Genomic DNA, 25444 nt, shown 5'->3' on the forward strand with positions numbered 1-25444 from the left:
AATCTCAATTAAAACGGTTAAAATTAAATTTAAGTCTCCTTTTTTTTTTTTTTCATTGATGTCTCTTGCAGTTGCAGGATTTTTTTTTAATAAACATAATATTTTAAATAGTTATTATGGGACGGCGACCCTGTTAACGTAAACTTTTTAGCTGGTAGAAGAAGAAAACAGTGAATCACGTGAAACAGTGGAATTAACCTTCCTGTTCTCCTCATTTACGTTCACCAGAAAATATTGTTTCCTTGTCTGAAAAAAAAATCCAAAAATTCAGCAAAACAATTCCCCCAAATTTATGAAAATTTGCAAAACCTTCAGGAAGAAAACTCCAATAATTCTGTAAAAGTTTCTCTTTAAAAATGTATTTAAAAAATCCCCCAAATATGACAAGAAAATTCTTGTAAATATTTTCAAAAAATTTGTAAAAATCTTCAAAAAGTCCTAAAAATATCTAAAGGGATTACATATATATCAGTAAAAATTTGAATGCTTTTTAAGAACATTCACAAAAAAATCAACCAAAATCCAGTGAAATCCACTGGATTTTGGTTCATTTTTACATGAATGTTCTTAAGAAACATTTTCAACATTTCTTTTTTATCCACTAAAAAAATGTTCAAAGATTTCCCAAAAATGTTGAAAATGTGAAAATTCATTGTGAAAAAAAAATTTTTCCCACGTTTTCAAACTTCAAAATGGGTCAATTTTGACCCGCAGGATGACACGAGGGTTAACGTCATCAGTTTCCCAAAAGAATGAGAAGAGCAAAGCTATGTTCTCTCTTCTATTTTTCATATTTTCATAACATTGTCAGCCTTGACTGAATGTCTCACGCTACCTCATGCAACCCTGTTATGCATATTATCTAGATAAGACAATTTCTTTTTACCTTTGTCTTTTTTCTAGCTGCAGGTTTGTCCTCGGGCTGCATAGTGTGTACTGGTTAGTACTTCCGCCTTGCAACAAGAAGATCCTCGGTTCAAATCCCGGCCTGAGCTTGGGATCTTTCTGCATGGAGTTTGCATGTTCTCCCTGTGCATGCGTGGGTTTTCTCCGGGCACTCCGGCTTCCTCCCACAGTCCAAAAATATGCTGAGGTTAATTGAACACTCTAAATTGCCCGTAGGTTTGAATGCGAGTGTGATTGTTTGTCTGTATATGTAGCCCTGCGACAGACTCGCGACCTGTCCTTGGTGTCCCCTGCCTTCGCCCGAGTCAGCTGGGATAGGCTCCAGCACCCTCCGCGACCCTACTGAGGATAAAGCGGTGTATAGAGAATGGATGGATGGATGGATGCCACATCTGGAGTTGTAGGTTTTCCGAGGAGCTCCTGAACGCAGCACCACTCTCGGCGCTCACGAGGATGACGTCATGGGCTTCTGCTTGGACCGAGCCATGACCTGCTGCTCCGGCTAAGCTAAAGGCTCCGCACCGACAGATGTTCCGCGTCGGGGGACGGCGAACGACGGCTTTCCGTGAAATGCGCCGCGTCCACCGGCACCAGCTCGGCCTGAGGAGACGCTAAGCACCGCGGCAGCAGCGGTTCCAGCCAACGGCGGTCACTCTTTAGCGGCGCATGTTTGTGTTTTAAGTTTACCGCAGCTAGCTGGCTAGCTAAGCAGCGCAGCAAAAGTGAAACCAGAACAGGAGCTGCATGATCGACACACTGAGGAGTTAGACTTCTGCAAAACTGAAACAAGGTTCGTCTGCAGCTTGTTTTTATGTTTTCAGTGACAGGTATGTGTGCAGCTGTCAGTGGTACCGTTACTTCTATGTATTGTGTTGACAGCAACAAAGGACTGAAGAAACATTCCACCTCAAATTAAGGCTCAAACTGGAATTTTAGCCACATTGCCATTGAAAAGATCTGAACAATACATGATCACATGCTTTATTTTGATATTATAAAGTGTATATTCATTGTGTTGGAGTCATAAATGGCAAACGTTATGAAAAATACTGAACGACATACAAAAACATTAATACTGCTATTAATGTTGACAGATAATGTGATCTAACTTCTGTAGGAATTACATTTTCAAAATTATTTTCGAGTGAGAAAATTCATAAATGATATGACTTTTGCGGCAATCTGTACAAAACATGCCTTACATCTAGAGAGCATGATTAGTACCATTAATTGATTAATTGTCAGCTATTAAAGTAGCCACCAACTATTTTGATGATCAGTTTGTCTGTTTGAGTGTTTTTTTAAGAGAAAAAAGTATAAAATCTCTGATTCCAGCTTCCTGAATATGAATATTTTCAATTTTCTTTGCTTCTCTGTGATAGTAAACTTTGTTCTGTTGTCATCTTAGACTTTGGGAAACACTAATAAACATTTTTATTCACTATTTTCTGGCATTTTATGGACCGAACAACTAATCAGTTGATCAAGAAATACCACAGTTCCTCATTTTGTAACATTTTTTGGACACATCTTACCTTTATTGAAATAAATACAACTTCTAAGATTGGTTTTTGCATTTGGTCATACTGCGGTTTTAATATAATTCTCATTAATAATGTGTACCTCATTGCGAGCCTGACAATATTTATTCAACTTTTGTTGTTTTTGGTTTAGGCAATGCTTTAGATCAGGGGTGTCAAACTCATCTTAGTCCAGGGGCTACATTCAGCACAATTTGGTCTCCAGTGGGCTGCACCAGTAAAATCACAGCATAATAACTGATAAATAACGACAACTACAATTTTTTCTCCTTTGTTTTAGTGCAAAAAAGTACAATTCTGAAAATGTGCACATTTAAGGAATTGGCTTTTTACAAAACATCATGAACAACCTGAAATTTCTTATCGTGCCTCAGTTCATCATTTATACATTACAACTTACAGATCACAGAGGAACAAAACATTTAGTCACAGTTATCTGGAACTGAATGATATAGTATTTTACTTTATGATCAAAATGACAAAAGACAGACAAAAAAAATGAGACAATAACAACAAATAAAGTGAAACACAAGCGAGACAAAAAGGAAACACAAGACGGCAAAAACGAGAAACAAAATGACAAAAGCATGAGACGACAAAAATCAGACCAAAAAACCTGCAAAAAAAACAAAACATAAGACAAAGTATGACAAAAGTGAGGCACAGAACAACAAAAGAACTATGGGCAGTCTAGTATTTTACTTTATGATCAAAACAACTTGTCCTGGTCTGGAAATTATTTTTAATTTTACAGTTTTACAAATTTACAATCTGCAGTTAATGTCTTCTCTAATTTTTACACTTTGAGGGCCTGATTGAACCCTCTGGAGGGCCGTTTGTCACCCCTACTTTAGATAAACAAAAACACTATGGGGCATCATGTTGTTGTTTTTTTAAACTTTTGTTAAAATATAGCATGTAATTAAAAAGGAGATAAAGCAGTAGTAGTCGGGCTGCATCTGAAAATTGTTTGTATTGTCAATCTGTTGATTATTTTATTGAATTATTTTTTTAGTTTATTTTGTCTATATAATGTCAGAAAATGGTTTTGAAAAAGTTTTTCCCAAAAGTCAAGATGACGAGTGTCTCATTTTGCCTACAACCCAAATATAACCAATTTCCTTCCATACTGGAGGACAGAAACTAGAAAAGATTGAAATTTTAAAATGTTTTTTTAGAAATTGTTTATTTCTTTCTTAAATATCTGCTTGATTATTTAATAGCTGTTGATTATTCGTCGTAGATCTAATTTTTAGTGCTGATAGCTGAAGTTTCTGACCAGGTCATGAACACATTAAGTGTTTTAATCATGTAAAAGTGTTGTGTTTTGCGGCTACATCAATAAAACTCATTAGATATGGACTCTGTCATTAAACTCAAATGTGGTTGTTTCCTGTTTCTAGCAGCAGCTTGACCCGCTCCATCATGGCCTCCTGAGGTCTTCAGGCTTCGGCGACTCGTCAGGTCGCTCGCGGCTGTTTTGAACCAGAGGCCAGCGTTCAGCCCACGACCTGTCTGACCTCCCGAGCAGAGGGAGCGAGCAGATGGGGAACAGTTGCTGTCGCCCTGAAAGTCCCTGTGGCAGTGCCGAGGAAAGAAGTGGTTTGCTGACAGATGACTCGAAGGGCAGAGCGGGCACGGGCGACACGCTGGTGGTCGGCACCTGCGGTCCTCAAGGCGACGATGACACGAGGTAAGATAACCAACGGGGGAAAATATCCTACTCTGAGTGTGTAAAGGGCGCTGGGCAGCTCACATAGAACGGTTTATTCCCCCTCAGGTTAGATTAAGGAGGTAGATCAACATGTCAGAACTGGCTCATTTAGGAAGTTTAAAATGTTTGTCAGCATCAAAATGTGTAAAAGCATTGAAGGTTGTGGAAATGTTTGATTTTTAGCACTAATTTCAACTCAAAACAAACATTTTACCTTCAATACAAAAAGTAGATCAATGTTCAAGGAGGAATTTCCCTTGAAAGATCATCAAATGCTGACCCAAACAGGTGTTTTACCCTGTAAAACCCACTGTTGCAGAAACACAACATCAGTTTTATTTTTTTTAAATATTATTTTCTATCTGTTTGTGCTTGTATGTGTATATGTGTATATATATATATATATATATATATAATTTTAAAGAAAGTTTTTATTATTTGCTCATTCACTTCTACAGTTGGATTTATATATTATTATTATTACTTTTATTTGTATTTTTATTTTAGTTTTTGCTATTTTTTCCTATATTTGAGTTTATTTGTTATTATTATTATTATTATTATTATTGTTGTTGTTATTTTTTACTTTTTCTATCTTTGATTGTATATATACATATATATGTTTGTTTGTTTGTTTTATGTTTTGTTTTATTTAATTTTTTCTATATTTGAGTTTGTTATTATTATTATTATTATTATTGTTGTTGTTATTTTTTACTTTTTCTATATTTGATTGTATATATACATATATATGTTTGTTTGTTTGTTTTATTTTTTGTTTTATTAAATTTTTTTCAATATTTGGGTTTATATTTTTTTTTTATATCTTTTGTTTTTTGGGGGGGTTTTTTGCAAGTTTTTTTCTATATTTGGGCCTTACAAGATTAACCGTGTTTCCCCTGATTTTCTTTATATAATTCATCATCACATGCTGTATTTTAACATCATAAATTATTATATTGAGGCCATAAAGTTCAGTAGTTAACCAAACATTTTAACGAGTGCTGAGTGACATTCAAAATCAGTCATTTTGCTGTTAAATGTGACATGTGGAAATGGTATAATTTTTTTCTTTTTTACTAGTAAATAAATACATAAATGATGAACTTTACTGCAATCTAAACCAAACATGCATGTTTCTGTATGACTTCTAAACTAATAATTGATTCAGTGTCAACTATTAAATTAATTACTATTTTGATAATCGATTAATCAACTTGAGGAAAAACCCAGCTTCTTCATGTGAATATTTCAGTATTTTCCCTCCTATATGACCGTAAACAGGACATCTTTAGGTCAAACATGACATTTTAGGACGTCTTCTCAACACACTAGAAACACTGGTTGTTATTTTTCACCATTTTCTGACATTTTATTGACCAAAGAACTAACCAAGACTCATGAAGGCAATAATTGTCAGATGAGTCACATGGAAAATCCATACTGGCTGCACCACAGTGCTTCTTGTCTAATGTTACGATGCTGGAGCATCAGTTAAAACCAAAAGACGATTAGGTTTTCCCCTGTGGTTTGTGTGGGATGTGTTGTCCGATAAACGGAACGCTGAAGTCATAAAATCAGGCCGGGGGAACTTCCAAAGGTCTTAAAATGCTACAATTAAAGGTGGCTTAAGGTGGTATAAGTTTCCTGAATTCTGTAGCGTCTTTCTGCTGCGTCTGTTTTTGTTTCTGGTCATGAAACCGACTCAAAATATGAAAGCTGTGGCTGAATAGGAGTTTATGTTGTGGTCTGTGATTTCGCTCATGCTCGCTGTGTTCTGTCGCTCAGAAAAACTCCTGTGGAGGACGTGGTGCAACTGAAGCAGAGTCCTGAGAATGGAGAGACGGAGCTGAACAACACTCAGGAAAATGGACCCTTGCCGAAGGAAAGCGTCCAAACAGCGACGCCTTCTCCCCGGAAAGTGTCCGAACTCAAGGAAAACGGCACCAGAGCACAAGACAAAGAGATGAAGGAGACCGCTGCAGACAGCCACCAGGCTGAACTTCTGCAATGCACTTTAAACTGTCCGCAGGAAGACCTCGCTGCTGCGGCGAGTTTGGAGGTTCGTGACGCATCAAAGGCAGAAGAAGAAGAAGAAAATCCAGCCTCAGAGCAGGACAGAATCCTGGATGATGGCACTGAAAACACAGAGACGAACACAACAGCAACAGAGCACATTACAGCGAGCGGTACTCATGAAGATGAAGAAGCACGCGCCAGAGTTGCTGTTGACACTGAAGTAGCCAAACCTTCAGAGGAGTCAGCTGAAAGTAATGAAAATGTGCCAAAGGCTCAGCCGGCTGCAGCAGTAGGTCAGGAATCCACCGTCTCAAACACAGAGTCTCTGAGCTGGTGAGTTGTGTACTGTTAATGGTTTGTTGTCATCTTTTAGTTGCATTTTACTGCTTTTCTAAATTTTAAATCTGATAAGTGGTGGTCGAATGTCTAGCATTTGGGTTAGATAAAACAATCCTTTATTGCTCCCCACGCCAGAGGAAATTTCCATTGTTACAGCAGCAACACTAAACATCTCCATAGTCATGTTGAATGTGTTCGTTTTTTGAGACAGAAGACAAACCGCTTCTCTCCAATTAAGCTGTTTAATTTCTAAATATCAGTGTCTCAAAAGATTCTTAATCAAGGACCTTTTTTGTTTGGAACAGCCTCCCAGAAAAGGATAAAATCAAAAGTGAGCCCAACATTTTATTCAGGAGTGCCACACTCAACCCAATTTCATCCCAAGTGGACCAATAAAATCAACGCATAGTAACCAATAAATAAAGACAACGCCAGATTTCCCCTTTGTTTTTGTCCAAAAAAAAGTACATTCTAACAATGTTCTCATTTAAGGAATTCTCTTTTTACAAAACACTATGAACAACCTGAGTTTTCTTTAGAATAGTAAGTTCAATTTCAGCAACATTATGCCTCAGTTTAGCATTTACACATTACAACTTCCAGATCAGAGTGTCTACAAAAGAACAAAACATTTAGTCACTGCTATCTGGAACTGAAATATATGGTATTTTACTTTTAAAAAGACAACAAACAACAAAAACAAGACGAACTATTACCAGAATGAGAGACAAAATGACAAAAAAATGAGGCAAACGGTACAAAACAAAACAAAGAAGTGACAAAAAAAAGTTACCAAGCGACAAAAAAATGGACAAACGAGACAAAAAATGACAAAAGCATGGAAAAAACAGCAAAAATGGTACACAAAACAATAAAGCAAAATGACAGAAATAAGACAAAAAATGTGAGGAAAAACAGCAAAGGCCAAAAAACAACAAAAACAAGACAAAAAATGACAAAAATGACACACAAAACTGCAAAAATGAGACAAACAAATCAGAAAATTTGTCAAAAAAGTTACAAAGCTACAAACAAGACAGAAAAATGACAAAAGCGTGAAACAAAACAGCAAAAACGATACAGAAAACAATGAATAAAGCAAAACACAAAATGACAAAAATGAAACAAAAAACACGTGAGACTAAAAAACAAATCAACAAAAACGAGAAACAAAATAACAAATGTGAGAAAAACGATAAAAGTCAGACAAAACAAGACAAAACATGATAAAAACGAGACACAAAACAACAACAGCGAGAAACAAAATCACAAAACATTAGACAAACAAAAAACAAGAAAAAATATTGCAAAAACGAGACACAAAATGACAAAAGAACAATAACCAATCTTGTATTCAACTTGTCATGGTCTAGGCATTATTTTTAATTGATAGTTTATAATTTTACCATCTGCAGTTAATGTCTTCTCTGTAATTTTTACATTTTACAAAGTCATCCAGGGGGCCACATTGGACCCTCTGGTGGGCCAGTTTTGGCCCGCAGCTCGCATGTTTGACACCCCTGTCTTATGCCATTTGTGTGACTGCCATGTAGTTTGAATACTGGAAATACATTGAGAGCATTTTTACATTCTGTCAGACTGAACAACATTTCCTGGTCTCCACCTCTGTAATTATTTTCTCATAACTTATATCTGTTGTTGCCTTACGCCCTCGAGGTGTTGCTAAACCAGAAGTCAGGATTGCCTAATAGCTGCTTGTTTTACTTGATTGTGAAGTGTGTAGTAGTTTGATGACTTTCTTTGTCAGTCGACTGTTACAATACAAATATAGGTGTGATACTTCAGTACTGAACCTTACTTTTTGCTGTCAGAATCAACTTTAATTGCCAAGTATGTTAACATATGCAGGTTGCAGAAATAAAATTAGTGTTTAAATACTATTTATAGCTATAGATATGGGTAAAATGAACTCAAGTTTAGTCCAAAAATAGTTATTAACAATAAATAGAGACTCAAAGATGATGTGGGTGGATGATGTTCTACACAGTACATGTAGGGTTGGGTTTCACAATGAGTAGTTCCTGACTGATTTTAATCGGAGTGATGGCTCGGGGAAGAAACTGTTCCTGAACTTCCTGTCTCTGGGTTCTTCTCAGTTTGCATTAATAGACCGAGCACCTGTTAAACGGCCAAACACACATTTCTATCTGTGTCGTCTTTCTGGTTCCAGCGCTGTGGCGGAGGATCCAGACAATAGCAGCTCTTTGGTCTGCAGGGAGGCCGCTGCTGAGGACACAAACATCCCTGATGTGTCTTCTTCTGGACCGGAGCCGGCGAGACTCAACCACAGCGGAGGAGAACGAGACTCTGCCAGCTCAGAAAAAGAGCCAGAGACCACAGCTCCAGCAGACGCCAGCGAGAGGTTAGCAGGTTCACAGCTGATACCAAAACAAGACGCTTGTTTACATAAAGCGTGTACTTTTGTCTTTTGAGAGCATCACTGTGGCCACTAGGGGGCGACGTTGCCTCTTGTTGTTGTAACACAAAGCTTGTCAGAACTTCTTAGTTTCTGTTCCTGCAGCGCTTGTACACTTAATAGTGATTTAAGTGTCACATTTGCTGTAATAATTTTATAGCACGAGTGAACTTGGATTTGTGTATAAAACAGTCAAAGATGCGTTCTCTCTGCAGCTTAAAGTCTGATCAGGACCCAGAGCCAGATCCTGAGTGTGCAACTACGAGCTCAAAGGAGGTCACTTCCTCAGAGAAACTCAAACAGGATGCCGGGAAGGAAGTAATGCTGAAAGTGCAGGAAGGACATGTTCCCAAAGTGAAGGAGGATGAGGGGATAGAGGAGGAGGAGGAGGAGGAGGAGAGTGCTCCAAGCGAGGCTGGAAAAGATGCTGAGATTCAGGAGGAGATTGGAAAAGAAGAAGAGCAGCAGGCAGAGAATGAAGCGACAGAAATAAAGGTTTTACCTGCTACAGAGAAGGAAGAAAGCCTCGGAAACAGGTCTGCAAACGTCACTTTTGGTTTCCTTTTCACCCTGAATTGGACTTTAGCTTCTCATGCCATGTGGCATCGACATTATCTGCTGACAGATGTGGCTCGCTAATAGGAAAGTGGGACACAACACTTGAAGGGAGTGTTTCAAAGTGTGTAGCATTGTGACAACTGAGAGCACAGAGAAAGTGGAGCCAAAATACCAACCATGCCTGCATTTGTCATGTTTTTTTGTTTTGTTTTTAGCCTTTATTTTACCAGAAAGTCCATTGAGATGAAAAATCTTTTTTCAGAGTTAGACCTGGCCAAGATAGCACAGCATCACAGAGAATGTAAAATGTTCACAGCACGTAAAAACAATTAAGACAATTCAGATACACTTGTATAAATAAAAAACAGATCAGGATTACATTTTCCTTGATCAAGTTTTTGAATTGATTCAGCGAGACAAAATCACTGAGCTTTAAAGCGTTTTGGAGGTTGTTCCATGTCCAAAGTGCATTATGGGAGAAAGCTGCTCTGCCAAGCTCACAGTGAACCCTGGGTATCTGTAGGTGTAGCTGTCTAGCAGAGCGAGAGTCGTAGAAGTTCGTAATGGGTGAAAGAAAAGTACCTAAATACGATGGAAAGGCCAAAAATTAGAACTTTAGAAACAAAACAAGGAGTCATTTTCAGTTTATGGTTTGAAAATTGGTGGTGTTGTTTGTATTTTTGGTTCAAAAAGCTTAAAAGAAGTCCAAAACAAACAGTGTTAATCCATCTCTGTGTGCTTTGTGACTTCCTTGACAAATTTCTGAAAGTATAGAAGCCTTATGGTTGCTGGAAAATGTCACTGAAACAGGTGAATCTGTTGGATTAGCACGTACACCCCCTGTCAAAAGTTTTAGGACACTTTCTCATTCAAATGAATGAGAAAACATCCTAAAACATTTGACAGGGGGTGTATATCTCAAGCTAATAAGAAAATGCTCATGTATGCTAGCACTGTGGAATCAAACACACTAAAAAATGTAAAATTGTTTCTGTTCTTTTAATAAGATTTGTTGACATTGAGATAAATCTGAATTATTGCCACTCCGTTTCCTCACAGCGAAGAAGACCTTTACAGAGGGGCTGAGGAGCTGTCGGCATCTCAGAGTAACAAAACAGAAGCTAAATGTCAGTACAAACTTTACATCTACTCGATTAAACTGCTTCAGATGTTTGAGACAGCTGCTGCTTCCGTTTGTCATGTGACTCGTGGACGGCGGTCGTTTTGTTCGGTCCATCGTCTCACCTTTCTGTCCTCTCTGCTGGCTCAGTTTTGAAGGTGGAGGACAGATGCAGTTTGGCCGCGGCGGTGGACATTCTGTCGTACAGCGAGAGAGAGTGGAAAGGAAACACTGCCAAAAGTGCTCTCATTAAAAAGGTCGGTGCCTGCAGCTCCTGGGAAGAAAGGCTTCACGTTAAAGCTGTTTGGTTTTTTAACATTAACGGCTAAGAGGCTTCCTGTGGCGTCCCTGTGTGTGTCTTTAGGGTTATAAAGAGATGTCCCAGAGGTTCCGCAGCTTGAGGAGAGTGAGGGGCGACAACTACTGTGCCCTCAGAGCCACGCTGTTCCAGGTGTTGTCCCACAGCACCCAGCTGCCTGCCTGGCTGCAGGACGACGACATCACTCAGGTAAATGAGACGCTAGCTGGCTGTCAGCTAAACCCCAGGTACCTCCGTGCTGATTATTATGATAACGTGTGCAAATGTACAGTACCGTTCAGAAGTTTGGCAGACAACTTCCTGTTTTCATAAAAACTCACACTTTTATTCATGTGCTAACATAACTGCACAAGGGTTTTCTAATCATCAATGAGCCTTTCAACACCATTAGCTAACACAATGTAGCATTAGAACACAGGAGTGATGGTTACTGGAAATGTTCCTCTGTACCCCTATGGAGATATTCCATTAAAAATCAACCGCTTCCAGCTAGAATAGTCATTTATTACGTTAACAATGTCTAGACCAGGGGTGTCTAACATGCAGCCTGCGGGCCAAAACCAGCCCTCAGAGTGTAAAAACTACAGAGAAGACATTAACTACAAATTGTAACGTTGTAAATTTAAGATAATTTCTGGACTGTGACAAGTTGCTTTGATCATAAAGTAAAATACTAGATTGTTTTTTTGTGTCATTTTGTGTCTCATTTTTGTAATATTTTGTCTTATTTTTGTTGTTTTTTGTCTGCCTTGTCGTTCGCTGAAAATCCTAAAGCAGGATTCTTATTTCTAGCTGCTGCTGGTTCATTTTACTGGGTTAAAAGACATTTTTTTTAACTTTCTAATTCCTGTAAATTCACTAAAATGTGCCACACAACACACACATTGTTCTTTTGTCGTTTTTTCTCAGTTTTGTCATATTTTGTCTTATTTTTTGTTTGACTTTTGTCGTTTGTCTCATGTTTTTGTCGTTTTGTTTCCTTTTTGTCTCTGTGTCTTTTGTCTTTTTTTGTCATTTTGTGTTTTGCTTTATTCGTTCTTTTTGTTTGTATCGTTTGTGTACTTCTTTTTCGTTGTTTTGTTTGTGTCGTTTGTCTGCTTTTTTGTTGTTTTGTTTCTCGCTTTTGTCATTTTTTCTTTCATTTTTGTCATGTCCATTTTTTTTGTCGTTTTGCAACTTTTTTGTCTAATTCTTTTGTCTCTTTTTTGTTTTTGTGTCGTTTGTCTCATGTTTTGTCATTTTGTGTCCCGTTCCTGTCATATTGCGTCGCATTTTTGTAGTATTTTGTCTTGTTTTTGTTGTTTTTTGTCTGACTTTTGTCGTTCTGATCATAAAGTGAAATACTACATCATTCTGTTCCAGATGCCTGTGATTAAATGTTGTGTTTCTTTGTAGACACTGATCTGTAAGTTGTAATGTGTCAATGATAAACTGAGGCGTGATGTTGCTGAAATTGTACTTATTTTTCTTCTAGACTGTATTTCTGATTAATTTCATGTTATCTTCATTGATAAAAAAAACTCCTTTTCTTTCAACAATAAGCTGCTAGAATAGATCCATAGATGCTAGATGGTGGAGGATTTAGTGTCTCTGTACGCCAGAAATACTCTACATCTGTGCAGTATGTCAACCAGCGTGTTTTTCCAGTCGTTCTGACCCACAGTCCTCTGCAGAGTTACATCACATATGTTACAGCATTTCGCGTGAGAATAAACAAGCTCAGTTTGCATTACAGACAGTTAAAGGCGCCTTATTATGACAAAGCAGCACCTGCCAATTGTACGCATACGACATGAAACACTATATACTTTAAGTTAAAAGGAGATGTATGTAACTTGGAACGCAGCCTACATTTTCTGTCCGAAAAATGAGTCATTGCAGGAGAATTACATACATTTGTGTCTTCTTTCTGACAGTGAGAGTCATTACGCAAATGTTGTCGACTGATCTCAGCGTTACTCAGCTTCTTTTTTAGACTTTAATCCGCAGAGTTTCTGTTTTTAACTTTCCACCATGGGTTTCAAACTCCTATTTTTTGTTCTACTCCATCTCTACTGTTGCTCGCCTCTTCAGCTCTGGCTGGTTGATCTAAAACACAAACAGAAATGTCAATACAGACATTTGAAAGTCCGCTTTTGCTGCCAAATACACAGATATCTGCTTGGTGCTAATAGGCTTAAACCTCGTGTCGTCCTGCGGGTCAAATTGACACGTTTTAAAGTTTGAAAATGTGGAGGAATAAAAAAGTATTTTCACAGTGAATCTTCTGATGTCCACTTTCTCAACAATTTTGGGAAATTTTTGAACATTTTTTGGTTGGGGGGAAAAATAGAAATGTGGGGGAAAAAATGTTTCTTTAAGAACATTCACAAAAAAAATCAACCAAAATCCAGCAAATTTTGCTGGATTTTGGTTGATTTTTTTTGTGAATGTTCTTAAAGAAAATGTTAGAAGGTTTACTGATATATATGTAATCACTTTAGATATTTTTAGGGTTTTTTGGGGAGATTTTTACAAATTTTTTAAAATACTTACAAGAATTTTTTTGCAAAGTTTGGGGGATTTTTTTAAAATAAAATATTTCAGGGAAACTTGTAAGGAATTATTGGAATTTTCTTCCTGAAGGTTTGTCAAATTTTCACAAATTTGGGGATTTTTTTGCTGAATTTTTTTGGATTTTTTCAGACAAGGAAACAATATTTTTTGGTGCCAGTAAATGAAAACAACAGGAGGGTTAAATAAATAGTCTAAACTGTTCCGTTAGCTTATAATGAGCTGCATCAGTGCACATTAACTAGCATACGCTCACTGACAGATTAGCCTCATGTGACATTTACTGCGCGTGACGGCTGTTATATGAAATTAGATCATAATAACTGCATTTGGTTGATGTGCTCCAATAAAGGACTCGTTATTTCAGGAGCAGATCTTGGCATCCTGAGGGTCCGAACATGATTTGTTCACATTGTGCTTTATTAGTTCGATCCAGCGCTCACATGACGACGGTGTGACTCTGCATCTCCTGGCACTGTGTTTTATTGTTTCTACTGTAAACTTTTTGCGGTTTGTAGCCAACATACACCCCCTGTCAAAAGTTTTAGGACACTTTCTCATTCAAATAAATGAGAACCTGTCCTAAAACTTTTGACAGGGAGTGTAGACGACGCTGGAATCATAGCCAAGGTGATACTGGAAAGTTAGCGTATAAAAGTTAATAGTTTCCCCCTTAAATCTTTCACTGTGTTGCATTAACAGCATAAATCATCACCTCTTCATTTGAGTCTAGCCGTTCTTGTTTGGCGTCCGGTAGCATCGACTCAGGATCTCATAGCTGATAAACTGCGTGTAGACTTTGTGTGTTGAAATGTAGTATTTGAGCCCCTTTCATTCGGCTGGTCTCTCTGATGACGATGTAGAAAAGTGATGCCGACACGCAGCAGTATGTTTTGAATTCCAGTGTTTGGTTTTGGACTCGTAGGAGGTAAATATTTCCAGAAATCTGTGGTAAATGTAACCATACGACCATTTATATATACGTCCTCCTGCTTTAAATCACCAGCAGAATGTTGGCTTTTGTAATCTTGGAGTCAAACCATATTAATGTTGAAGAAAGATTTGTTTTAATGTAACTTCATGCCTTTTTTAACTCCACACCAAAAGAGCGACCTGTTTTAGTCACTCCTTGTAAACATTGGTTCTTTAATTACACAGAGGTAGACAGAAGCAGGATTCTCTTCTAACCTACTGGGTTAAAAGACATTTTTTAACTTTCTAATTAAGCAAACAGTCACTGTAATGCGCTACACAACACACACATTGTTCTTTTCTCGTTTTGTCTCATTTTTGTCATATTTTGTCTTGTTTTTTTGTCTGACTTTTGTTGTTTTGTTTGTTTTTTGTTGTTTTGTGTTTCCTTTTTGTCCCCCTTCTGTTTTTGTCTTACTTTTGTCATTTTGTGTTTTGCTTTATTCGTCGTTTTGTGTATCGTTTTTGTCATTTGTGTACTTCTTTTTTGTTGTTTTGTTTCTCGCTTTTGTCATTTTTTTTGTCTCATTTTTGTCGTGTCCATTTTTTTTGTTGCTTTTTAACTTTTTTGTCTAATTTTTCGTCTCTTTTTTTGTTTTGTTTCATGTCGTTTGTCTCATTTTTGTCGTGTGTCCATTTTTTCGTCGCTTTTTAAATTTTTATATAATTTTTTGTCTTTTTTGTTTTGTTTTGTCGTTTCTCATTTTTGTCGTATTTTGTCTTGTTTTTGTCTTACTTTTGTCATTTTGTTTTTTGCTTTATTCGTTGTTTTGTGTATCGTTTGTGTCATTTGTGTACTTCTTTTTCGTTGTTTTGTTTCTTGCTTTTGTCATTTTTTTCATGTGTCCATTTTTTCATCGCTTTTTAACTTTTCTGTCTAATAATTTCTCTTTTTTTGTTTTGTTTCATGTCGTTTGTCTCATTTTTTTTGTCATTTTGTCTCATTCCTGTCATATTGTATGTCATTTTTGTAATTTTTGTCTTGTTTTTGTCTTACTTTTTTCATTTTGTGTTTTGCTTTAATTGTTGTTTTGTTTCTCGCTTTTGTCATTTTTATCGTGTGTCCATATTTTTCATCGCTTTTTAACTTTTCTGTCTAATTTTTTGTCTCTTTCTTTGTTTTGTCTTATTTTTTATTATTTTGTGTCTCGTTCCTGTCACATTGCGTGTCATTTTTGTAATGTTTTGTCCTGTTTCTGTTGTTTTTTGTCTGACTTTTGATCATAAAGTAAAATGCTACATCGTTCAGTTCCAGATGACTAAACGTTTTGCTCATTTATAGACACTGTGTGATCTGTAAGTTGTAATGTGTAGATGATAAACTGAGGCTGAATGTTGCTGAAATTGAACTTATTTTTCTTAAGAAATGTCTGGTTGTTCATGATGTTTTAATTTCCTACATGCAAACATTTTCAGAATGTATTTTTTTGCACTAGAACAAAGGAAACATTAGGAGTTGTGCTTGTTTATAGGTTGCTATGCTGTGATTTTACTCGTCACTTGAGATCAAATCCGGCTGAATGTAGCCGCTGAACTAAGACCTGTTTTAGTCACTTCTTGAAGTTCTTTTTCATAAACAGTGGTTCTGTAATTACAGAAGGAGGTAGACAGAAGCAGGATCCTCATTTCTCGCTGCTGGTGGTTCATTTTACTGGGTTAAAAGACGTTATTTTTGAACTTTTTAATTCCTGTAATGTGTAACCCCACAATGTCAGTAACTGTAGCAGCTCTCCTGAACACATCTGATCTCACATCGCCTTAATGCTCCGTGTTTACAGCTGCCGGAGCAGCTGGAGGCCCAGGAAGGCCTGATAAGTCAGTGGACATTTCCTGGAGAGTGCCTGCAGGGAGACGGGACGGCAGCCGCCCAGCAGCTAACCGGCTACATGGAGCTTCTCCAGAACAAGGTAGAGCTGCTCAGAGACCTCCATACAGTGAGAAAGTATTTTAAAGCCACGGCTCGAGTAAACCGCCGCACTATTTTTATCCCACGCGTGGACCGTGAGGGTGCTGATGTTCATGGATGTGATTGCTACCATATGGTAAAAGGAGGTCGCTCTCTAAAAGCTGCGTGGCTTTTTTTCTTCTTTTTTTTCTGTGCTTCATTAACAGCCTGGTAATCTTCTGGAGGATTTGGAGGGAAAGATGGACCCTTTGAACTGTTACAAGCCTCTTTATTTTAACGGTATGAGGCCTGGAGCTGAATTTATAGTCAGCCTCTAGTAGGTTAAAGAATTCTGCTGTTTATTGCGCTAGTTTTTTGAAGAAGTCAGACCTCTGTTGCTTTATGGGACGGAGCTGTGTGCTGGTTCCTGACATTATAGGTTCCTTATAGTAGACTCCGTTGTCTTCCTCTGTTGTCTGTGCCTGACTTTCCATGTGTAAACAGGAAATGCTCTTCAGTGAGTAAAAGCTGTAATGTTTGAGGCTGCAGGATGTGTCATTACTAAGAAAATATCCAATCAAAGCTCCCCTTTTTCACAGATAGCCCCAGGCACGGAAGTTATGAATCAAATCAGTGACTGCTAATCCGTTTTTCACATTCTTGTTTGTGCTGTCACCACGTGAAGAAGCAAAAAGATGAGTCAGATTAAGTGATGACGCATTAAAGCGTGATGGCGCTGTGTGAAGTGGCAAAACTTCCAGAAAACAACAGAGTCTGCTGTTGGATGTTGCATCAGAGACAAACACCGCTGAAATTAAACTGTCAGTTAGCAAATAAATAAATGACTTCATGCTGGTTGAACTGTGTGTCATGTGGCAGTTGGTCCAACGCTCAACTCCACAGCAAGACGTTTATCAGATGACTGCACTACTCAGATAAGACTGAACGTTTTACTTCAGAGTATTCAACCCTCATGTTGTCTTCAGGTCAAAAATGAACCAGCCAAACATGCTGTGTTTAATAGCATAGAAAAACCCTGAATGACCTCGTTCCAGCTTGAAATTTGATGACTTTTCCATGCTGTGTACTGTACAGTTCCATTTTGCAGTCTACAGTACGCTGTTGTTTTCCTTCAAATATGCATTTTAAGCTACTTTCTGTACATTTCTGGTTCTTTTTAAGATGTAGAAGCGCTATCGCTTGCTAAACAATGAATGTTTACACCTATGCAGTACCTTTAGCAGCAATAATAGTGATAATAAACCTCAACTTTAGTGAAGGAAACAGTTCTAAGGTGTGATCCAATAAAAACGAATGGTGTCCACTGATTACAGTCTCTCTGCCTTCTGAAGGGAAAAACCAGACAATCACGAAGAGTGTGATGCAGGACAGGTTGTTTGTTCATGTAAGATGTGATTTTTGGTTGAAAATTCAATTAAGCTGCTGGACGCGGGTCATTTTTGACAACACGAGGGTTAAACAAAATGAGCATTATTGGCGTTTCGTCTTCTGCCACCATCGAGCCTGTGTGAGAAGTTTTGACCCAGACTGTGAGACCGATTGAGCCGATCCCAGTCTGCTTACTTAAGGACTTTAAAGTGTTTTCCTGCTAAGAGCATCAGGGGTCAGATCTGTCCCATCTTTCAAAGTGCATGAGGGCTCTGATGCTGAGGTTCTCCTCCATCCTGTGCCCTTTCTGTGACTCTCAGGAGGAATTTGCATATCGTTAATAAGCAAAGTTGTGTAAATGTACACAAACCAAGCATGGGATGGTGCTGGGAAGAAATCCACCAGGAAGTTTTTCTCTAAACGGCAGTGTCTGGTTGCTCACTGTTGTGGTTATTTAGTGGATATTTGTGCATGTGTAGAGTTGAACGTGTGCTGGAATAGCGTTGTGTGGAGCAACCAGAGCTGCTTTGTTTCTCATGTGCAGAACGAGTGTCGTGGATGAAAACTGTATTTTATTTCAGTTCATAAACAGAGCAGACAGGTAGCACGCTGAATTTGACAAAATAAATAAAGTGTATACGCTTAAAATCCCTGATTCTGCCTTCAGTCGGTGAATAAACTGACCTGTAAGACAATTTAAGAATCACAGAAGCTGAATGTTTTGTTTGACCAACATCACAGAACCTAAAGATATTTGGTGACCATCACATAAGGCAAAAAAATGAGACGATAGACTGAAGTAAAGTTGGCATCTCTGCTTGAAACATGACTTACAAGACGGCAAAGTTTTATTTAAATGGTCCCATGACTTCTCCTCAATCCCGTGGCTGCAAATACTAAATATCTTTAATTATTCAGCATCTCCTGTCACATTTTTACCCAGTGTGAGCTCATTTTTTACTACATTACAACAGCACAACCATGGCTGGAAGTAGAGAGAAATCAGAAATGTCTTCTTCCCACTGTAATAAAGTTGTAATGCCATAAAGTTATAAAGAAGTGGAGTTTCTTTTGTGCTTTTCTACCAATACTGAAAAAACCCGCAGCGACAAGTGCCCACATTTGTTTGCAGTAGCTGAGAAAAATGGTGGCTCTACATTTTTATTTGCAGCATATATTTTTAATTTGCTTCCATGCTTATGTCTGCAGTTCAGCTGAAAAATCCCACAGTTTTTTTTCACATGACTGTTATTCACAGCTGAGTCACTCGGGGCTTCCCGTTTGCGCCACAGAATGCAGATTTTTTTTTATTTTTTTTTTACACAATATGTTAAGAGCAAACGGTTTATTTTGGGGCATTTTTTTAACGAGACATGCAGAATAAAATGATTTAGATGAAAATCTCCGTATTGAATGACATGTCACAGATGAGTAGTTCAAGGAGGCTCGGAAGGTACAAAATCCAACGATTCTTTACAGTTTCTGGCTCTGAGAAATGGTGTAATTTTGGATATTATGTCAAAGTAAGATGGCTTTTGAACCTGTTTGTGGGTTTTGTGGTTGAGTTGCTGATTTGAAAATGTCAAAAAAAATTCACTACGTAGCTGAAAAACAATGTCCTACAAATGATCTTTACAACAGAGAACAGTGCACAGTCTTACATTTGTAAATCTAGTGGCATTAGTAACAACAGTCTCTGATTTATCCCCGTGCTTCGTCTGCAGTGGCAGGCAGCGGTGGACTGTTCCTCGGCTGCAGAGCGGCAGCAGCTTTGTGAGCGAGTGTTTCAGGGCGGAGAAGAGGAGCTGGGGCTGCTGGAGGCGCTGAAGCTGCTGATGCTGGGCCGAGCGGTGGAGCTGCACGGCTGCATGCAGGCCGGCGGAGACGTGCCTCTGTTCTGCTGGCTGCTGTTCGCCCGGGACTCGTCCGACTGTCCACGCTCCTTCCTCTCCAACCACCTCAGCCACGTGGGGCTCAGCGCCGGGCTGGAGCAGGTGACGGAAAACCGCATTTTTACTCTTCGCTTCACGATCAACAACATGTTTTGATTCCAGCTTTAAAGTGTTGCTGAATAAACTGTTGTGAGCAATTACCAAAAACAGCAATCGATGTCGTTAAAGGGTTGCGTAACACTTTTACAACCTGAGACCTGAGCAGTAAAACATGCCGCTGCTTGTGCTGTTTTCTCCGCTACCCCTCTGCATCATCAGCCCGCGGGGCAAGGAGGGATTTAATTGTTATTTTCACCGTTTTGATTAAAGCTTCTCCCCGGTCGGTTTCCATAAAGAGACTGCACCCATAAGTATCGTGTGCTCGAGCAGCTGATGTTTGAGAAGTCTGCTGGAGTTCCTTCGGTTACCGTGCAATTATGCCGCCATCTTTGTGTGTTTTTGTGCAGGTGGAGATGTTCCTGCTGGGCTACGCCTTGCAGTGCACCATTCAAGTTTACAGACTGTATAAGGCCGACACAGAGGAGTTTGTCACCTACTACCCAGACGACCATAAGGACGACTGGCCGTTCGTGTGCCTCGTCACAGAGGATGATCGCCACTACAACGTGCCGGTTGTAGAAGCTGCAGAACTACACAAGGAGCTCACCTCCAGCTGATCGCAGCTGCAGAGAAACCTCCTGCCATACAAACACCCCTCAGGTCCATCAAGATGAAAAGATTTACGCCAGTTTTGGGAAAAGTACACTACCAGCCAAAAGTTTGGACACAACTTCTCATGTAGTGGTTTTTCTTTACATTGCAGATTCTCTATGAAGGCGTCAAAACTATGAATGAACACATATGGAATTATGTAGTGAGCAAAAAACAGTGTGAAATAAATCAGAACGTGTTTTATATTTTAGATTCTTCAAAGTAGCCACCCTTTGCTTTGATCACTGCTTTGCAAACTCTTGGCTTTCTCTCAGCGTTCTTCATGAGGTAGTCACCTAGAATGGTTTTCACTTCACAGGTGTGCCTTGTCGAGGTTCATTTGTGGAATTTCTTGCCTTCTCAACCCTTAGATGCACAACATGGGTCAAGGTTTCTCATTTTCCATTGAACATGGCTCACTTTTGACCCATGTTCTGCATCAAAGGGTTATTGAGGTTGGGACTATCACTTGTGTTGTGCAGAAGTCAGGTTGGTTCAGAGTTGACAGTCTTATTTGACAACTGTTGAAGTCTATATTTTTGCAAAAAACATTCAGCTACGTAAAGAGAAATGACAGTCCATCATTACTTTAAGAACTGAAGGTCAGTCGGTCTGGACAATTGCAAAAACTTTCAGTGTATCTCCAAGTACAGTCGCAAAAACCAGCAATCATTACGACTAAACTGGCTCACATGAGGACCACCTCAGGAAGAAAAAGACCTCTTCATTCACCCACGGAACAGGTCTGGTTGCCACATTCACATTGTGGCAAGTTCTGTGAAGAGCAATGCACACCGTCGCCGTTGCAGTTTTGTTTTTCTTAAACGCCAGGTTTGGTTTTCTTGACAGTCGCTCTCGTGTGTCGTCACTCCTTGTCCAGTCAGTGGCCTGCACTCTGTAGACGTCACATTATCGCCTCGACTCGGCTCACCTGGAACCCCGGCTGAGTAGGTACTAAAATAAGTATCAGGTACTACAACCTAATGGAAAACCTGACAAACCGAATAGACCCTTTAATGACGGGCCGAGTAGGTGCTAGTGGAAAAGTACCACGAGAGTCACCTCTGCTGCTGAGGATAAGTTCACCAGCCTCAGAAATCACAAGCTAACAGCCCGTCACATAAATGCCACACAGAGTTCTAGCAGCAGACACGTCTCTACATCAACTGTTCAGAGGAGACTGAACCGATCAGGCCTTCATGGTCAAACAGCTGCTAAGGAAAAGCAACAAGCAGAAGAGATTAGTTTGGGCCAAGAAACACAAGGAGTGGAGATTAGACCAGTGGAAATCTGTGCTTTGGTCTGATGAGTCCAAACTTGAGCTGTTTGGTTCCACCCACCGTGTTTTTGTGCGACACAGAAAAGGCAATGACACCAAGCACACCTCCAGGCTGTCTAAGGACTGTTTGACCAGGAAGGAGAGTGATGGAGATGACCTGGCCTCCACAGTCACCTGACTTAGACCCAATCCAGACGGTTTGGGATGAGACTGACCACAGAGTGAAGGCAAAAGGGCCCACAAGTGCTCAGCATCTCTGGGAACTCCTTCAAGACTGTTGGAAAACCACTTCAGGTGACGACCTCATGAAGCTCATGGAGAGAAGCCAAGAGTGTGAAAAGCAGTAATCCAAGCAAAAAGTGGCTATTTGGAAGAAACTAATTATTCCATGTGTTCATTCATAGTTTTGATGCTTCAGTGAGAATCTACAGTCATGAAAATTAAAAAAAAAAAAAAAAAGAACATTACATGAGAAGTTATGTCCAAACTTCTGGCTGCTGGTGTACTTGTTGGCTTGTTTGTGGAAGTTGGTGTCTTTACATTTACAGTTTAGTTACAGTCTGCAGCGTGGCTTAGCACAGAGACTGGAAGTTAAGGGGAACGACGAGTCTGTTTTTGTCCTGAAGTAGAAAAATACAAACTGCAGCACCTCTGCATCGCTAACACGTTGCATCATGTTCTTTAAAAAAAAAACAAAATATAAAATGACACATTGTGGTTTTAAGCAGGGCGTAGTCGTGGAAAAACAGAGTCTGACAGAGATATCTCTAACGTCTACTAACTTCCCTCATGTTTAATTTCACCAAAGTTGTTTATCCATTAACCTGGACTTTAGTCAAGAAGCAAAAAATCTCTCGTTGGTAACAAACACTGTTTAGTTTTGTTGTGTTGGTGTTAAGACATATCAGTAACAAATGAAATGCATCATATTTAAAGTAAATCCAGGCATTTTTACAAAACCTTTACAAGTGAATGTTGTGTTGCAGAAACATGAGCTAGTTTACTAAAAGTGGACTTGACCTGGTGGAGAAACACTCATGTTGGCCAGAATGACGGTCAGATGTGAGATCGTACAGATCATTTGTCAGGACCGCCAGATGGAAAACGGGTCTGTAGACGGGGTTGTTTTGAAGGTAGAGTCAGTGATTGCAATAGAAAACATTTATTCAGATTCCCTTTATGGTCTGACAGTTGTCTATTGTGTGTTCTAAAAAAAAATCAGGTGGTGTTGTACATCTCTGGCTCTGTAAATGATAAAGTGGCTCCAGACAGCGCTATTCCTACACTGGGGGCTTGTGCTGTTGCTTTTGCATTTGACAGGGAGAAAGGAGGTAGTGGTGGCGAGAGTGATGGTGAATCTGGCACATATTTTTAAGTTAGCAGACGGTCACTTGTGTCTAAATGTCAACCTCCTGCAGTTCCTCGAATGGCCACTTGAGGCCGAACCCAACAGCGAGTCGATCCTCTTAGACCTGGATGTTAAAATGCCTGACTTTACAGCAGAAACAAACATGTCTACAGCCTGGTAGTAAACAGGGCTTTGGACTCAAAGCTAATTTTCCCATTCATGACAGTGGTACATGCAGTATTTGCTTTATATAACACGCTAGTTTACATTGTATTAAGGCTGAAAGGTTGTGGATAGTTAAGGGTGTGGTGGCTGTGAGTGACCAGGCTGTCCTTGGATTGCGTCAACTCAACTCATTGTTAGTTTAGCTGGGAGCTGGGTTCATATTTACTTAGTTTCCACGAGTACAGAAGTGACCGCAGTGACCGTATTACAAGGGCAGTAAAGGCCATGTTGTGGTATCTGTAGATACAGCCATGTAAAAAAAACAAAAAAAAAAACAGAGCTATCCAACTGTTCTTCAGGGGATTACAGAAATAGTAGAATAGTTTTTGTTTGTAAGCCAGCATCATTAACCCTCGTGTTGTCCTGCGGCTCAAAATTGACCCGTTTCAAAGTTTGAAAATGTGGAAAAAAAATATATATTTTCACAGTGAAATTTCTGATGTCCACATTTCAACATTTTTTGGAAATCTTTGAACATTTTTTTGGTGGAAAAAAAGAAATAGTACAAAAAATGTTTCTTTAAGAACATTCACAGAAAAATCAACCAAAATCCAGCGAAATTCGCTGGATTTTGGTTGATTTTTTTTTGTGATTTTTTTTGGTGCCTGTTTGACTGACATATATGGAATCACTTTAGATATTTTTAGGATTTTTTTGGAAGATTTTTACTCATTTTTAAAAAATATTTACCAGAATTTTCTTGCCAAAATTGTGGATTTTTTAAAGAAAACTTTTAAGTTTTAAGTTTAAGTTTTATTGGAATTTCCTTCCTGAAGGTTTTTCAAAGTTTCCGAAATTTGGGGATTTTTCTTTTCTTTTCTTTTTTTGCTAAATTTTTGGATTTTTTTTCAGACAAGGAAACAATATTTTTTGGTGCCTGTAAATGAGGACAGCAGGAGGGTTAAGGCACAACCAAGATGAAAATGGCCGGAGCCTAAGCTTCGAAACCAAAGTTAAGGAAACAAAACGTGTGTTGTCATCTTTATGTCAAGTCAGAAACACCTAATGTGTACAATAAGGAGCAAAATTTAGTTTTCAACTTCTATAATATATCACTTCCGTAATATCAGCAGTTAGAATAAACAATCGGCGGCTAATTAAAGTCACTTCTGGAGTAAATAAATTAGATATATCAAGTTTAAGGGTGAGTTTTAAAGGGCCTGCTAGATGGATTTTGTTTTTGTTTCCCCCTGTTTCCAGTCTTTATGCTAAGCTAAGCTAACAACCTCCTGACTGCAGCTTCAGACGTCTAACTCTCAGCAAACGAGCGCGTCCCAAAATGTTGGCCTGTTCCTTTATAACATATGCTGATTTGAGACCCCGTACAAGATGTGGTTGACACGTCCTCGTACACACTGTACTGTACAGTTTTCTATGTGGGTATGTGTACATATCTGTTATTCTGGGATCATCTCGGATCCACATTAGCTTGCAGGGTGTCATTTTGAGTTACAGATGGTTAAAAAAAAAATAGCCCAAATTTTCTTTTACATTTTTCTTGTAAAATTTTTCTCAGTATGAAGTGGAGCTGCCAACAGCACCAAAAAAAGATTAGATGGTGTTTACACTGGAGTTTGGGCACTTTGTGTATTAATTTATTGTTTTTGATGACGTCAGAAATGCATTTAAAACGAATAAGTGTGACAGTCATAAGCGACGCGGCTGAATTAGTCAATGAAGGGTTCGATGATTTATCAGGTTACACCGGATGACGATCGGAAGACTTGGAAGATTAATCGCAGCCTCTGTGTCAGAGGCGTGATTTGTGCTGGTCCGTGTGTGTGTTTGCAACTCTGTGTGTGTGTTTGTGTGTGTGTTAAACTCAATGTGTAACATGTTGCCTTTAACCAAGCTGTACTGAAAGGAAGAAACGTGCCAATGTTGCTGCAGATAACTGGCAACAGTCCAAACTACCAGCTGCTGGATTCAGAAGAAAAGGCTCGCTTGGTCCTCCATGTTGCCTTAGAAAAAAAAATGCACAATAAGAATGAATGTTGGTGATTCGTGATCAGAGGCCGTTTCCTCACCCTAATTCCAGAGCAGGTGGCGGTGAAGCTAACAGTAAAACATTGATTATGCCATTTTGCAGGAAATGTTCCTGAACTGTCAAAGTTTTGGACAGCATTTAAATAAAATGACATTTTTGGGAAAGTCTCTTTTTCTGTATGATTAAAGTTTGCAGACTTTAACCCTGGTGT

At 38.8% G+C, this 25444-nt stretch overlaps 1 protein-coding gene across 2 annotated transcripts; it reads left to right on the forward strand.

Annotated features, from left to right (window-relative positions):
* Window positions 1–878: 878 nt before the first annotated feature.
* On the forward strand, window positions 879–25397 carry LOC110952637 (retinitis pigmentosa 1-like 1 protein). 2 transcript variants are annotated; one of them, XM_022196271.2, is made up of 11 exons: window positions 879–1696; window positions 3851–4140; window positions 5950–6513; window positions 8711–8902; window positions 9172–9492; window positions 10574–10641; window positions 10785–10891; window positions 10999–11142; window positions 16257–16385; window positions 19477–19746; window positions 20151–25397. In XM_022196271.2, the coding sequence occupies exons 2-11, from the start codon at window positions 3992–3994 to the stop codon at window positions 20358–20360; spliced, it is 2154 nt and encodes a 717-aa protein (XP_022051963.2). In that variant the 5' UTR covers window positions 879–1696; window positions 3851–3991; the 3' UTR covers window positions 20361–25397. The 2 variants fall into 2 exon arrangements, with proteins under 2 accessions (XP_022051963.2, XP_022051964.2); XM_022196272.2 differs by having other exon boundaries at window positions 3854–4140.
* The last annotated feature ends 47 nt before the right edge of the window (window positions 25398–25444 follow it).

The sequence above is a fragment of the Acanthochromis polyacanthus genome, chromosome 20, assembly GCF_021347895.1.
Source record: "Acanthochromis polyacanthus isolate Apoly-LR-REF ecotype Palm Island chromosome 20, KAUST_Apoly_ChrSc, whole genome shotgun sequence".
NCBI lineage: Eukaryota > Metazoa > Chordata > Actinopteri > Pomacentridae > Acanthochromis > Acanthochromis polyacanthus.

Coding starts and splice junctions, on each gene's coding strand:
- LOC110952637 (XM_022196271.2), top strand. CDS start 3,992: ATGGGGAACAGTTGCTGTCGCCCTGAAAGTCCCTGTGGCAGTGCCGAG. Junction 10,642..10,784: donor TAACAAAACAGAAGCTAAAT/GTCAGTACAAAC, acceptor CTGCTGGCTCAG/TTTTGAAGGTGGAGGACAGA. Junction 11,143..16,256: donor AGGACGACGACATCACTCAG/GTAAATGAGACG, acceptor CCGTGTTTACAG/CTGCCGGAGCAGCTGGAGGC.